This window comes from Rhinoraja longicauda, chromosome 12, assembly GCF_053455715.1.
Source record: "Rhinoraja longicauda isolate Sanriku21f chromosome 12, sRhiLon1.1, whole genome shotgun sequence".
Classification (NCBI taxonomy): Eukaryota; Metazoa; Chordata; class Chondrichthyes; order Rajiformes; family Arhynchobatidae; genus Rhinoraja; species Rhinoraja longicauda.
In genome coordinates, this window is record NC_135964.1 from 29339078 (window position 1) to 29354827 (window position 15750).

Below are 15750 nucleotides of genomic sequence, written 5' to 3' on the forward strand. Positions count from 1 at the left end.
GGTCCCCCCTGATCCTTCTAAACTCCAGCGAGTACAGGCCCAGTGCAGTCAAACCCTCATCATATGTTAATTATTATCATATGCATATCACCCAATCATTCCTGGGATTATTCTCGTAAACATCTTCTGGACCCTCTCCAACGCCAGCACATCCTTCCTCAGATATGGGGCCCAAAACTGCTCGCAATACCCCAAATGCAGTCTGACCAGTGCCTTACATCCGCATTACATCCCTGCCAGTTATATTTCAATGAGTGAGCTTGCTTGGACAGACAGAGAGGGCCATCCATGAGATGTCTGTATTCTGTTTTAATTAAGATCTAATGTTATTATCAGCTTCTGTTTTAATGTATAATATTATTATTTCTCTCCCGCGGCTTAAAAAACAATTCCTTTATCTGTACTGACCAGTACCACCAGCCCATGTGTTGCCCCCAACATGAGGGGCATTGTGCACGTCAACCCTTCCATGTTTCGGAGCGCTCACGTCCAGTCCACTGTCTTTCTGTATAGTAATCTGCGTAGAGAAAAGACAAGGTGTTCCTGTGAGGCACCCTCCTATAGAATCAATTTCCCTTGAATCATTCAGTGGGATCAACTTTACTCTGCAGTGAGCCATTTGATCTGTCCACTGAGAATTAGGTAGGCGGGAGACCATAATGACGAAACCATTGAAATTATCACACAAAAAGCAGCCCATCCATCCCATCAAGTCAATGCCAGCTATTTAGATTATTCCCACTTCCTGTTGCTCTGTTGACAGCCTTGTAAACTAAACAGCTCTTCTAGTAGATGTATTTTAAATCACTCCACCAACCTTCAGGTACTGAGTTTCACCCCCCCCCCCCCCTCAATATACATTAATGACTTGGATGAAGGGATTAAAAGTACCATTAGCAAATTTGCAGATGATACAAAGCTGGGTGGTAGTGTGAACTGTGAGGAAGATGCTATGAGGTTGCAGGGTGACTTGGACAGGTTGTGTGAGTGGGTGGATGCATGGCAGATGCAGTTTAATGTGGATAAGTGTGAGGTTATCCACTTTGGTGGTAAGAATAGGAAGGCAGAGTATTATCTGAATGGTGTCAAGTTAGGAACGGGGACGTACAACGAGATCTGGGTGTCCTAGTGCATCAGTCACTGAAAGGAAGCATGCAGGTACAGCAGGCAGTGAAGAAAGCCAATGGAATGTTGGCCTTCATAACAAGAGGAGTTGAGTATAGGAGCAAAGAGGTCCTTCTGCAGTTGTACAGGGCCCTAGTGAGACCGCATCTGGAATACTGTGTGCAGTTTTGGTCTCCAAATTTGAGGAAGGATATTCTTGCTATTGAGGGCGTGCAGCGTAGGTTTACTAGGTTAATTCCCGGAATGGCGGGACTTTCATATGTTGAAAGACTGGAGCGACTAGGCTTGTGTACACTGGAATTTAGAAGGATGAGAGGAGATCTTATCGAAACGTATAAGATTATTAAGGGGTTGGACACGTTAGAGGCAGGAAACATGTTCCCAATGTTGGGGGAGTCCAGAACAAGGGGCCACAGTTTAAGAATAAGGGGTAGGCCATTTAGAACTGAGACGAGGAAAAACTTTTTCAGTCAGAGAGTTGTGAATCTGTGGAATTCTCAGAAGGCAGTGGAGGCCAATTCTCTGAATGCATTCAAGAGAGAGCTGGATAGAGCTCTTAAGGATAGCGGAGTCAGGGGGTATGGGGAGAAGGCAGGAACGGGGTACTGATTGAGAATAATCAGCCATGATCACATTGAATGGAGGTGCTGGCTTGAAGGGCCGAATGGCCTCCTCCTGCACCTATTGTCTATTGTCCTCTGGTTTTAGATTTGACTCCACTGGTTAAAAGAGTCTGTGCATTTACCCACTCTATTTCCATCATGATTTTAGACACCTCTATAAAATCACCACTTAGCCTCCTGCACTGAGGAATTTATTCCTAGCCTGCCCAACCTCTCCCTATAGCTCAGGCCCTTGAGTTTGCAGCATCGTGGTAAATCTTTGTAAATCTGTGTGGTAATCTGCCTGAGCTACCTCCTTCCCCTCTTGTCCTCCTGATTTCCTTCTTAAATGCTCCTCAAGTCCCCTAAACTCGTCCAGGGAGAGCAGCCTATACCTGCCTCCTCCTTGTTCTTGACCAGAGCTTTAATTTCTCTCATTATCTAGACTTCCTTACTCATATTCCTAGGAAAATGCTTGCCTTGAACTCTCACCAACACACTTTCAAAACTCTCTCACTTTCTGGACTTCCTTTGCCGCCACGCACTCCAATGAACTTTAGTAAGTTCCTCTGTAATACCATCAAAGTTGGCCTTGCCCCAATTGAAAACTGCCCTGTGCATATCCACATCCATAACTATTTTAAAGTTAATAGAACTGGGATCGCTGGTCCCAAAAAGCTTCCCCACCAACACTTCAGTCACTTGCCCTTTCCAATTTCCTAACAGTAGATCAAGCTTTGCCCTCTTCCTTACAAGGCTTTCTACATCAATACCACCCCGTCTAAGCCCTTGGCATCATTACAGTCCCAATCTATATTGGGAAAGTTAAAAACCTCCACTGAGATGTTAAGCCAAGGTCCCATGTGTTTTCTCAGCATGAGCAGTGATTAATGCAAGTATTGCTAATATTTATTCTCCAATCAATGCAGATTATTGTAATTCTGATTTTCGAGGAACATTACTATGGCTATTACTATATATAAAATTGTCTGTTTCCCTTCCTACATTACATTAGTGAGATGGCAGAAATAGTTCATTGTTAGCAAAATGCTTTTGGATGTCCTGAGATTTCAAAATGCACGACACAAATGGAAGATCATTCTCTCTTCATCTACTGTACTAGGGCTTCTGGAGCGTAAGAATGTTGTAGAAAGCTGGGTGGGTGATTTAGAAAGTTAGGGCAGAGGTAGTGTCACATGTAGAAGGGGTGGTCAAAAAGGCTTTTGGCACATTGGCCTTCATCAGTCAGATTTTTTGAGTATAGAAGTTGGAAGATCATGTTGCAGTTATATGAGATGTTGGCGAAGCCCATTTAGAGTAATGTGTTCAGTTCTGGGCAGCATGTAAGAGGAAAAATGTTAAGTTGGAAAGGGTACAAGGATGTTGCCAGGACTTGAGTCTGAGCTATTGCGAGAGGTTAAGCAGGCTTGGTCTATTCCCTGGAATGCAGGAGGATGAGGGGTGAAAAGGAGGTGTATAAAATCATGAGAATAATAGATCAGGTGGACACACAGTGTCTCTTGCCCTGAGTGGGGGAATCTAGAACCAGAGGACATAGGTTTAAGGTGGAGGGGGAAAGATTTTATAGGAATCTGAGGGGTAACTTTTTCACGCAAAGGATTGTGGGTGTATGGAATGAGCTGCTAGAGGAGGAAGTTGAGGCAGGGACTATCATGACGTTTGAGAAACAATTAGATAATAACAATTAGACAATAAGAAACAAAACAGGTTCATACAGGACAGGTTTAGAGGGATTTGAGCCAAATGCAGGCAAATGGGACTATTGTAGATGTAGACATGTTCAGTGGTCAGTGTGGGCAAGTTGGGCTGAAGGGCCTGTTTCCACTCGATGACAACGCAGCATGGGATGGACACAAAAAGCTGGAGTAACTCAGTGGGTATGGCAGCATCTCTGGAGAAAAGGAATAGGTGATGTTTCGGATCAAGACCCTTCTTCAGACTGAGAGTCAGGGAAGAGGGAAACTAGAGGTATAGAAGGTACATAGAACAAATGAATGAAAGATATGCAAAAAGCAATGATGGTCAAGGAAAGGTAGAGCCCACAATGGTCCATTGTTGCCTGTGAAGAATATGATAACGAATGACAAACAGTGAAACTCAGCAGGATGACAGTGAAACTAGTCCAACGATGATGGTGGGGGAGGGACAGAGAGAGAGGAGATGCAAGGGTTACTTGAAGTTAGAGAAATCAATTTTCATACTGCTGGGTTGTAAACTGCCCAGGCGAAATACGAGGTGCTGTTCCTCCCCAGCAGTATATTGATTTCTCGAACTTCAAGTAACCCTTGCAGCTCCTCTCTCTCCATCCCTCCCCCAACCCAGTTAGATTGTACTAGTTTGGTCCCAGTGAGTTACTCCAGCACTTTGTGTCCTTTTGTGTATTAACCATCGTTTTCAGTTCTTTGTTTCAACTACGTACAATGATAACACCTTACTTGGTTACAGCAGACAATCATCAATAAGACACTATCACTCCCCCCCCCCCCCCGTTTAATGTTCAGTTAGTTATTTATAGAAATAAAGCACAGTAACAGACCCTTCAGCCCACAGAGTCCATGCTGAACATCAGACATCCCTTCTTACACTAATTCTATATTAACTCATTTTATTCTCCCCACATTTGCATCACACCTCCCCAGATTCTACCTCTCACCTGCACAATAGGGGAAATTTACACTGGCCTACCAACAGGCATGAATATAGGATGTGGAAGGAAAATTGAGCATCTGGAGGAAACTCACATGGCCACAGGGATTTTGTTAGAATATAAATTCCCACCTGTGCAATTATGAGCCTAGACTGAAGCCAAAGAAAACGCTTCAAATGATTTCTGTGGTTCAGTGCCAACACAGCTCTGCACCCAATACATATTCATGTGCATGCACCTCCATCAATACCACCTCCCTACCATCCCCTTACACAAGTACTTGTATCATGCCTTCAATGTTCAAAATATTGCTTAGGACGTTTCACGGAAATGATTAACAGATAGAATTTGACATCCAAGAGAAATATTATTCTGCTAACCAAAAAAACTTGATTGGAGACAATAGTTAGCTCCATGGTCATCCCTGGATCAAAGTCCAGCAGCAAGACAAGGCGTTAATTTCTACATGATATAACAAATACAGAATATTACTCAAATACATCATCTTTTGCTGTCAGATCTTGCCACTGAACTTTTTCCTCACTGATCATGACAGGAAGCCTTAGGGGCGGCTTTTTATAAACGACTCCGTGTACATAGATAGGTCAGTCTGAAGAAGGATCCTGACCTGAAACATGTCTGTGCATTCCCTCTACAGATGTTGTCAGACCCACTGAGTTCCTCCCGCACTTTGTTTTATGCACTGTAACTTTTATTCTTGTATTTTATACCGGTCTTATTGTATTTTAGCTTGATTTTATTTTCTATTCTCTTTAATGACTGTTTTTTAGTTGCTTTTAATTGCTCTTTAATGCTTCATGTAAAGCACTTTGAGTTGCTGAAATGTGCTATATAAATAAACTTGCCTTGCCTTGCCTTAATAGTGCAAAGTCCACAGTAGAGGTAGGGTTGTGATTTGGGTCGTGTAGAGTGGTTCAGGGGTTTATTGGTTGGTGAGAAGAGGCAGTTCTCGATTACTATTTTTAGTGATTTTGGTTAAAGAATTAGGAATGGCAGAGGAAAACAAGACGTACGGTATATTTGTGCAGTATCTAGCCAGGCCTCAGAGAAGAATTCCACAAAATGTTTGACTTAACGAATTAAATTGCAACTGCTGTGCCTGTTATTTAGTGAGACTTTAGAAACTGCTGACTGGCCAGGTGCCGCTGCCCCACATCCCTTTAAAATGGCTTCCTCAGCCTGGTGTGACTGGCGGCTCCCCAGCCAGGTTCTGCTCATTGAAATTTACTGTATCCCAAATAAATCACCGAGTGTATGGACATGGGGGGAAGACAACAAGGGGCAGACCCCACTGAGTTACACGAGTCCCCTGCTTGGATTCCAGGGTTCGTGGTTCTGTCGGATGGTGCTCTTCTCAGCTACACTGAGGAGTGCATTTCAGAGCAAGCAGCTGTGTGTGGTCCAGACTCTCGGGGCCAATGTAGACCTTTAAGCTCATTCAGCGCAGCAGGAATTCAAGCGGCTGTGAAAGGCAGCCAGATGTACAACACTGTGTCCAAACGTTAGATTAATAGAACACAGAACAGTCCAGCACAGGAACAGGTCCTTCAGCCCACAATGTCTGCGCCACTGTGATGTCATTCCAAACTAATCCCATCTGCCTGCTCATTTGTCAGCCTCAATGCTTCTTAAATGTTGTTCCACCACCTCTGCTGGCAGTGCATACCAGGAACCTAGAACTCTCTAAATGTGCCTCATAAATCTCATTTAAACTTTCCGCATCATGCCTTAAAACTATGTCTCTCCTATTTGACAATTCCACCTCACAGAAAAAGAAAAGGAAGTCAAACTGTCACTGGAGAGAAAATAAGAACAGCCGAGGTTGTGATCTGGGACTCAGCCGTGCCCGTACAGAAGACCACTGATCCACAAGCAAGCCTGGAACCAGTCATGTCATGCAGAGCATTGAAAACAACCAACGCTGTCGGCTAGAGGGAAGGAACCGATGCAGGATACACACCCAGACTCGTTATCCAATCATGTTAATATCTTTGAATGCTACTCTTACAGTCTTTCAGTTTATGTCACTCCTGCCTCTGGGCAAAAGGCTCTGGGTTCAAGCATGTCTCTGAAAAGAATGTGAAAGGCAAGAATTTAAATGCAAACTTCTTCTTTTGTTAAGATGGTAAGCAAGAAAACATCATGCAGAGGGAAAGGATCCAGTGGTAGTCTGAGAAGCAGGTGATTTGTATATCTTCATGGCAGGAGTTGGTCATTAACCAATTCAAAAACTTACACATAGCAAACATTGACAGAATTATCAACCTCTATTTCCAATCATATCTTTCCCACAGCATAAGGCTTCCATTTAGCGTACTGAGCCTTAGCAAACTGGATCCTACTGCTGCGGTAGTTGAAAAGTATACCTGCCATGTAACTGAACAAGGGATACCCTCATGGATCAGCCTCTGTCACTGGAGACGGAGTGAGGGATCATGGCCAGTGCAGTGTGCAGCCTTTGGGACTGACATGGTAATGTTGAGGAACAGGCTTCCGTGTGGGGCACACAAGCTGCCTGTGCAGGGGAGGGGTTAGGCTGCCATTGTGAGGGATGGCAGGCAGCCAGTGCGGAGAGCATGAACTGCCAGTGCAGAGGGGTGGATCACCAGTGCTGGCAGGGGGAGGAGGCAGACCACCAGTACTGGCAGCTACCACTGTAGAATGTCTCCTCCGCTCTGGAGCTGCAAAAGTTTTCAATCTATTGTATCAGGTTCATCCCCAGTCCCTGTGCAACACCTGAACGACAAAAGGTGCAGGTGTCATGCCCTTGAGGCACACCCATTGTGTCAAGGCATCAGAACACTGTATGGTAACCTGGAACTGCTTGAAGTGCTTGATGAAAGTGGGTGCTTATGTTTTAGAGAACAGAACCAGGCCATTGGCTCTCCAAGTCCATGCCGACCATCATCCACCCACTAACACTAATTCCATTCTCCCCTCAGCTCATCAACTCGCCCTAAATTCTACCACTCATATACGACTTGGGGCAATTTACAATGGCAATTAACCTACCAAGCCGCACGTCTTTGGGAAATGGGAGGAAACAGGAGTATCCTCTCGAGCTTCGGGGACTAAGGGACGACTTGATAAATGTACGTACAATTATGAGATGATAAAAATCACAGCAAAAATGTCAAATACTAGGGTGCACAGCTTTAAGGTGAGAGGAGCAAAGTTGGAAGGAGCTGTGCAGGCAAGTTTTTATTTCAGAGAAAGGTAGGTGTCTGGGAACATGCTTCAGGAGGTGGTTTTAGAAGCAGACGTGACAGCCACTTTTAAGAAGAATTAAGATAGGCACATGAACAGGAATGGGATGAGGGGATATATACCGTATGCAGGCAGATGGATAGTTTAAATTGGCATCATGGGCAGCAGAGACATCCTGCACCAAAGGGTAGATACAAAAACCTGCAGTCAGCAGGTCAGACAGCATCTCCGGAGAAATAGGTAGTGACATTTTGGGTCGAGACCCTTCTCTCGACCCGAAACATCAGATAATCCTATCCCGCTGAGTAACTCCAGCTTTTTGTATCCTATCTTTGGTTTCAACCAGCATCTGCAGTTCCTTCCTACACATTCTGTCTGCACCAAATGACTTGTTTTTGTGCTATAATGTTCTATGTTCCATTGCAGGCAAATGGATCTGGCCAAGAATGAGAACTTGGTTGACATGGACTAATTGGGCCAAAGGGCCTATTCCCATGTTGTCCAGGTGAATGATTGTGGGTGGCACAATAGTGCAGCAAATAGAGCCATTGCCTCGCAGTTGCGCTTGGGTGCTGTCTGTATGATGCCAGAACAGTACGTACTTGCACAGTTACAGCCCACAACCAGAAGGTGGTGGTGTAGCTTCACTACAACTTGCAACATGGGCAACACCACGGGGAACCTACAGAGTTGATTCATTCCTTGCCATTTCAGAACAGTTTGTTATCCTGATGCTGAAAAAAGTTGCTTCATGTTGAGCAGGTGACAAAGGAAGTAGTCAGCTTTCCTTGTTCCACAGTACAGAAAGTTGCATTAATAAAGCAGTTTTCTTGACCTCAACACATCACAAGTTAGATAACAGCAATTTTAAAATACTTTAGTGTGGTTACTACTGCACTGAGGAAATGTGCCCAGCAAGATCCCAATGTCATCGTGACAATCAAAGATGCTGCAAATGCAGGAAATCTGAAATAAAAATTAAAAATGCAGAAAACATTCAACGGGTCAAAGACTTGAAATCTTTAGTAAGTGCTGGTTTACAAAAAAAGACAAAAAAAGTCTGAAGTGTCCAGACCCAAAACATCACCTATCCATGTTCTCCAGAGATGCTGCCTGACCAGCTGAGTTACTCCGATACTTGAAATCTTTAACTCTGTTTCTCTTTCCACAGATGCTGCTTCAGGTACTGAGTATTCACGCCATGCCTAAGTGGCTTGTTTGGTGGTGAACAGGATGCGTGGGAGCATTCCCATGCTCTTCTTAAGAAGTGCAACAGGATCTCGTAGAACTACCCTGAACACTGAGAGAGAGAGCACTGTACTATTCATGTCTTGTTATATTTCCAAATTGCATTAATTTATTTGAAAACTCCACCTGCAGGCAAGGGGAATGGCTCAAAGTTGACAATTTATTGCCTGACCCCCTTCTTAAACCATTGATAGGTTCCATCCAAAGACCTATGAACTTATTCTTTTATATTCTTGGGAGTTTCAAAGATAATTCATTTATCTTTCATCGTTTGTAAATAGGATCATTTTCTTTATTTTAAGCAGTCCTTTAGGACTGAGGATGATTTGATTTCACTTCAGTCCTGTTGTGAAAAGATTGGGCTCCCCAGCATTGAAGGGATCTCCAGGAAGCACTGCCTCAAGAAGGCATCTAATATTATCAAAGACCCACACCACCTTGGCCATGTTCTTTTCTCGCTGCTACCGTAGTACAGGAGCCTAAGAACTGTTATCTCCAGGTTCAAGAACAGTTACTTTCCATCAACCATCATGCTCTTGAACAACCCTGCACAAACCTAACCACAACCCTATCCACAACACTGAACTACTATGAACTATGCACTTAAGGTCCACCATTCTGGCTTGCACTATCAGGGTCTGGTTTACCTAGAATAACTAATAATTGATTGTTTATTTATTTGTTGTGTTGTACATGTAATGTTGTGTTGTACATGTAAAGCTGCAGCAAGAAAGAACTTCATTGTCCTGGTCTTGATGCATATGGCAATTTAACACTCTTAACCCTAAGGTGGGGATGCATATGACTAATGCAGAGCGGAGGGTCATGGGAGGGAAGATAGTTGATGAGGTGGTCCACTTCACAGTGTATATAAAGCCTCTGTGTGTTTGCAATGCTCAAGATTCTTGGTGCCATCCCCAATGGTCCCTAGTGGAGAGGTCATGGGCTAGGGATTCCCATGAAGAAGTTGACATGGGACAGGACACTGACATTAGTTTGGTCTTCTTTCCAGTTAATGTAAAGGATTTTGCACAGAGAGCTTTGGAGGGATTTTACTACTGTCCTAAGCTGCCTATACATGATTACAATCAAGCCATCCAGAGTGTACAGATACAGAATAAGGGAATAACATTTAGTGCAAGATAAAGTCCAGGAAGGTCCGATACAAGATAGTCTGCGGGTCTCCAATGAGGTAGATGGTAGGTTGATGGTGGTGAATTTCATTAATGACGTCTGCCCTTATCAATGGTGTATCCTTTCCAGGGTTTGCTTTTGTACAGTGGGGAGGAGGAGGGGGGGGTGGGGGGGAAGGGGAGGATGTTCAATGCCCATCCCCTTGTACGCTTCAGTGAACAAGCCTGCAATGGCTTAGATCTCAGCCTCCAAACAGGCACAAACACAGGTGTCACTGCTCCTCAACTCGTGTGGCTGGGGTGGCAACTAATCTGGCATGCCTGTACTTCAGATCAGTGTTGTGTTAGACAGGATACACTGCACCATCTGCTGGTAGCTTTCATCCATGATCCACTTCTCATACACACAAGGAAATGCAGATTGACAAAATAAGACACAAAATGCCGTGGTAACTCTGCGGGACAGACAGCATCTCTGGAGAACATGGGTAAGTGACATTTCGGGTTGGGACCTTTCTTCAAACTGATTGTGGTAGCGGAGAAAGAAAGCAGGAAAAGAGGAGGGGCAGTACAAAACCTGGCAAGTGACAGGATACAGGTGAGTGTTTTTCTGATAGGCAGATTATTGTACAGAGATAAAAAGACAAAAGGTGTGTGATAAGATCCCCCCTCATCCTTCTATATTCCAGTGTATACAAGCCTAATTGCTCCAGCCTTTCAACATACGACAGTCCCGCCATTCCGGGAATTAACCTAGTGAACCTACGCTGCACGCCCTCAATAGCAAGAATATCCTTCCTCAAATTTGGAGACCAAAACTGCACACAGTACTCCAGGTGCGGTCTCACCAGTGCCCGGTACAACTGTAGAAGGACCTCTTTGCTCCTATACTCAACTCCTCTTGTTACGAAGGCCAACATTCCATTGGCTTTCTTCACTGCCTGCTGTACCTGCATGCTTCCTTTCAGTGACTGATGCACTAGGACACCCAGATCTCGTTGAACATCCCCTCTTCCTAACTTGACACCATTCAGATAATAATCTGCCTTTCTATTCTTACTTCCAAAGTGAATAACCTCACACTTATCTACATTAAACTGCATCTGCCGTGTATCCGCCCACTCACACAACCTGTCCAAGTCACCCTGCAGCCTTATTGCATCTTCCTCACAATTCACACTACCCCCCAGTTTAGTATCATCTGCAAATTTGCTAATGGTACTTTTAATCCCTTCATCTAAGTCATTAATGTATATCGTAAATAGCTGGGGTCCCAGCACCGAACCTTGCGGTACCCCACTGGTCACTGCCTGCCATTCCGAAAGGGACCCATTTATCCCCACTCTTTGCTTTCTGTCTGTCAACCAATTTTCTATCCATGTCAGTACCCTACCCCCAATACCATGTGCTCTAATTTTGCCCACTAATCTCCTATGTGGGACCTTGTCGAAGGCTTTCTGAAAGTCGAGGTACACCACATCCACTGACTCTCCCCTGTCAATTTTCCAATGAGACAGCAGACTGAACGGCCTTATTCTGGACTCTATGTTTCCCTGGCTCTATTACAAAGTGGAAGAGTCACCTGTCATCATTACCATCTCACCATGTGGGAGCTTGTGGATACAAATTGGCTCCCATGTTTCCTACATCATAACATAATTAAACAACAATCCGTTATCGGGTGACCTAAAGTTGTCAAAGGTGCTATATAAAAACAAGTTTAAAAAAAAAAATGTTTCAGCCTGAACAGACCGCTGCTCCTTCCTTCCTGTGTTATGTACCTGTATAGGTCGCCCATCCTGCTGTCCAATCATGCTCCTCCACTCCAGGAGGGAGCGCTGCAAGTGATCAAATCCAGTCTCCCAAAGCCGGACGTGTCCTCCCAAATCCACGGTCACCACTCCTCCAGCCCCCACGGGTGCTATCAGGACATCTGTGTCTGAAATCTGAGACAGCCATTGAGTGTATGGGGAGACAGAGCTAGGCCTGCAGGAAAGAAAAATTGCACAGTTGTATCACTACAGCTAGCAGGTCCGAAATCACCAGAAATCCATACACCAGCTAAAGCCCAACAGGGAGGAGGAGGAGCCAGCGCTGCCCTCGCAGCTGCGGCTTGCCTGCAGTCCGTTTGTCTTTTGTGTTTTTTGTTGTTTTTGTCTGAATTGTAGTTTTAATATGATGTAGTGCTTGTGGTTGTGTGTTATGTGGGGTGGGGGGGTGGGAACTGTAACATTGTCTCTCCCGAACGGAGACCCAACCTTTTGTTTCTGTGTCGTGTCTCCGTTCCCGCTGCGGCCTACCACCGGCCATGCACCTGGAGCTGGCGGCCTCCGGCTGGGACCACCCGGGCTCTGTTTCGCAGAGCCCGCATCCCGGACTCACCATCTGCGGCGCTGGCTGCCTTCGGATGCTGCGGGAGCGGCTGCGACTCGACTCCGGAGGCTCCGGCGCGGGCCGCGTGGACGTTGGAAGCCCGCAGGCCCCTGGGTGGGGGCCGACATTGGGAGCTCCGGCAGCGGCAGCGTCTTTGCCCACCCCGAATCGCGGGGCTTGGGTCGGCCAGCCACGGACCTTTCACCGTCCGGCGCGGCCTGAAATAGGTCGTGGGATTTTCTCCGCCCGGCGGGGGCTTCAATGTCGGGAGCCCCGACCGCCCCGACGTGGCAACGACAACAGCCTGACCATGGGAGAAGACAGCAGGAAAAGAAAAAAGACATTCTGGCCTTCCATCACAGTGAGGAGGGACTGGAGGAGACTCACTGTGATGGATGTTTCTCTTGTTTGGTGTTAGTTTATGATTGTGTGTGTGTTATTGCATTTTTATTGATTATTCTTATTGGTCTTATTGTTGAACTGCGGGTAATTTTTCATTTCACTGCACATTTATGTGAATGTGACAAATAAATGACTATTGACTATTGATATGCAAAGACAATTTTCCAAATGGGTATCCCAGACAAGGAGGCTCTATTGCTCATAAAATATATTGGGATCAGTTATACATAATTACAAATCAAGTCGTTAAGTTTATTGTCTTTGCATCAGTATGGTGAGGTACAGATATAATTAAAATCTTGCAGCAACATCTCAAGCTTGTCGACTCAGACAAACACACAAATATAAATTATACATGTTATACAACATTTCTAAAAGAAGGCAGTGCAATAAAAACAAGACATTAGTACAAAACATAATTAGAAAACGCATTGAACATAAACGTAGAAACTATCCATTTGACCCAAGATATCAAGGTCATTTTTTACCTTCTAATTAAGCCTGCCCTCTTTATCCAATCCAATCACCATACCCTCTGTTCGTTTCTTCTTAGGCAACTCCCTCTTATATGTGTTGTTCTTCCACTTGGCTCTCTGGATAAAAGGTTACTCCCGAGATTCTCTATTAGGTTTATTGGTGAGTATGTTCCATCTTCTTTGTCCTTAAAGTGGCAACACCACTGGTAGGTTCCCCAAAATTTCCCATCTGTGATTTCTACTTTTCCACCTGAAATAACTGCGAGCAGAATAATTGTCCTAAAAGTCAGAGGATGACCAAGCTGCATTTATAGCCAAATTTCCTCTTCATACAAAGGAAAGTGCAAATTTCGACTCCCTTGAAATATGAAACTGGGACGTCAAATTAAAATTTAAAAATACGCAAAAAAAAATTGTTGGATGCTTGATACAGTAGATGAAGGCCAGATTAAAAAACAATCACATTTGGGAAGGTAAACTACATGGCAGAATGACCCATGTATCTAAAACTATCCAATTTAGCAGTTTGCTCACCTGGGAATAGGAATATATTTAATCCTCTTCGTGTTCAAGTCTGTTACTTCCAAGAATCCCGCAGTGACTGGAGCTTTCACATCTACCAAAAAAGAAAACAAATCAGTAGCTCAAAAGAGCAAAGTTGAGCAACACAGAGACAATGGGGGGGGGGTCATTATCGCCCCAAACCATAATTACTTAAAGTGAACGAGCAGTAATGATACTTCATTTTAATTTTCATTTCAAGTATTGTCCTATTTAATGCACTGCATCGGATTCAGTTGTTGAACGGAACATTCATTACCTGGAACCTTTCAACTGCCAAGTTTAATTGCAGAGTCTTTCATGGTCCATTAGACCCCAGTTATCTTTAGCAGATTTCAAGGACCCGAGGGGTCAGACTGATGCTCTAAACCCTTTTTTTTTTAAGCATGAACAAAACTTGACATCTAAGTGCAGCATCTCAGTTGTCAACGTTGATGTGTAAATGAAGGTTGGCCCTGACAGTGAAGCTCATTAGTTCAAGACCAACGTCTGTGGCAGAATCAGGGCTGGCCTTCCAGTGTGGTAATGAGGGAGTGCTGCATTGCCAGAAGGGACATCCCAGAGGTGAAGTAAGAGCCACTGATCTTGACATCAAAACAGCATTGAACAGAAAGTCAGGATTTTTGAGGTCAGCAATGCAGTTTAGGGTTCAACTGATAGCACGGATTGTGATGGATGTAAGATAGACACAAAATGCTGGAGTAAGTCAGCGGGTCAGGCAGCATCTTGGGAGAGAAATGGGTGATGTTTTGGGTTGAGACCCTTCTGCAGGAAGATGCGGCATAGATGGAGGAATCGGGAGTAGGGGATAGAGTTTTTACAGGAAACATGGTGGGAAGAAGTGCAGTCAAGATAGTTATGGACGTCAGTAGATGTCGGTCACCAGTCTGTCTCCTGTGATGGAGATGGTGAGATCTAGAAACGGTAGGGAGATGTCGGAGATGGTCCAAGTATATTTAAGAGCAGGATGGAAATTAGTGGTGAAATTGATGGTTAGTGAGTTCTGCATGGGTACAAGAGGTAGCACCAATGCAGTCGTCAATGTAGCGGAGGTAGAGTTTGGGGATAGGGCCAGTGTATGCCTGAAACAGGGATTGTTTGACGTACCCTACAAGGAAGCAGGCACAGCTAAAGCCCATGCGAGTGCCCATAGCTATGCCTTGGATTTGGAGGAAGTGGGAGGTGTCAAAGGAGAAGTTGTTGAGGGTAAGGACCAGCTCTGCTAGGCGGAGGAGAGTATTGGTAGATGGAAATTGGCTGGTTCTGCGGTCGAAGATGAAACGGCTTTAAGACCCTCCTGTTGGGGGATGGAGGTGTAGAGTGACTGGACATCCATAGTAAAGATGAGGGAGTGGGGGCCTGGAAAACAGAAGTTATTGAGGAGACGGAGAGCATGTGAGGTGTCTTGGACATAGGTAGGGAGGAATCGGATGGAGGGGGGATAGGATGGAGTCGAGGTAGGTGGAAATTAATTCGGTGGAACATGACCAGGTAGAAACAATGGGTCTGGTTCAAACTAAATAGCACCTTGCTACCACTGCTTGTAGTGTGGAAAAAGCTGAAGGGCTGAAGACAATACTAATGGGAGAGTAAAGCTACTAAGGGGGCTGAGACACAAAAATAAAGCCACTTTTATGTTTAATGCATAGGGACAATGGTAGCCAAAGGAGGATGGTTGAGGTTCAAACATTAAATCAAGGATGAAAAACTCTGGCTTATCTCTTCCTGATTGTTTATCAGGAGGAAAGGGTAGCTTTTTATACCAGAGCCAGTGGAAAATGTATGAAACAAACACAGAAAATGCTGGAAACATTCAACAGATCAGGCAGCATTTATGGAAAGAGGACCAGTTAATGTTTCAGGTACAGGACCATTTGTCAGAACCAAAACAAGGGAGAGAAAATAGGTTAGTTTCAAATAGAAGAGAAGGTGGT

At 44.6% G+C, this 15750-nt stretch overlaps 1 protein-coding gene across 2 annotated transcripts in view; it reads right to left on the minus strand.

Moving 5' to 3' along the window:
- vwa8 (von Willebrand factor A domain containing 8) overlaps window positions 1–15750 on the minus strand; it is a 207607-nt gene that overhangs the window by 34384 nt on the left and 157473 nt on the right. For both annotated transcript variants that reach the window (XM_078409361.1, XM_078409360.1), the window contains exons 36-38: window positions 13790–13871; window positions 11786–11990; window positions 409–517 (exon numbers count right to left, since the gene is read on the minus strand). In XM_078409361.1, coding sequence (XP_078265487.1) covers window positions 409–517; window positions 11786–11990; window positions 13790–13871 — 396 coding nt within the window. The remainder of the gene's footprint in view (window positions 1–408; window positions 518–11785; window positions 11991–13789; window positions 13872–15750) is intronic.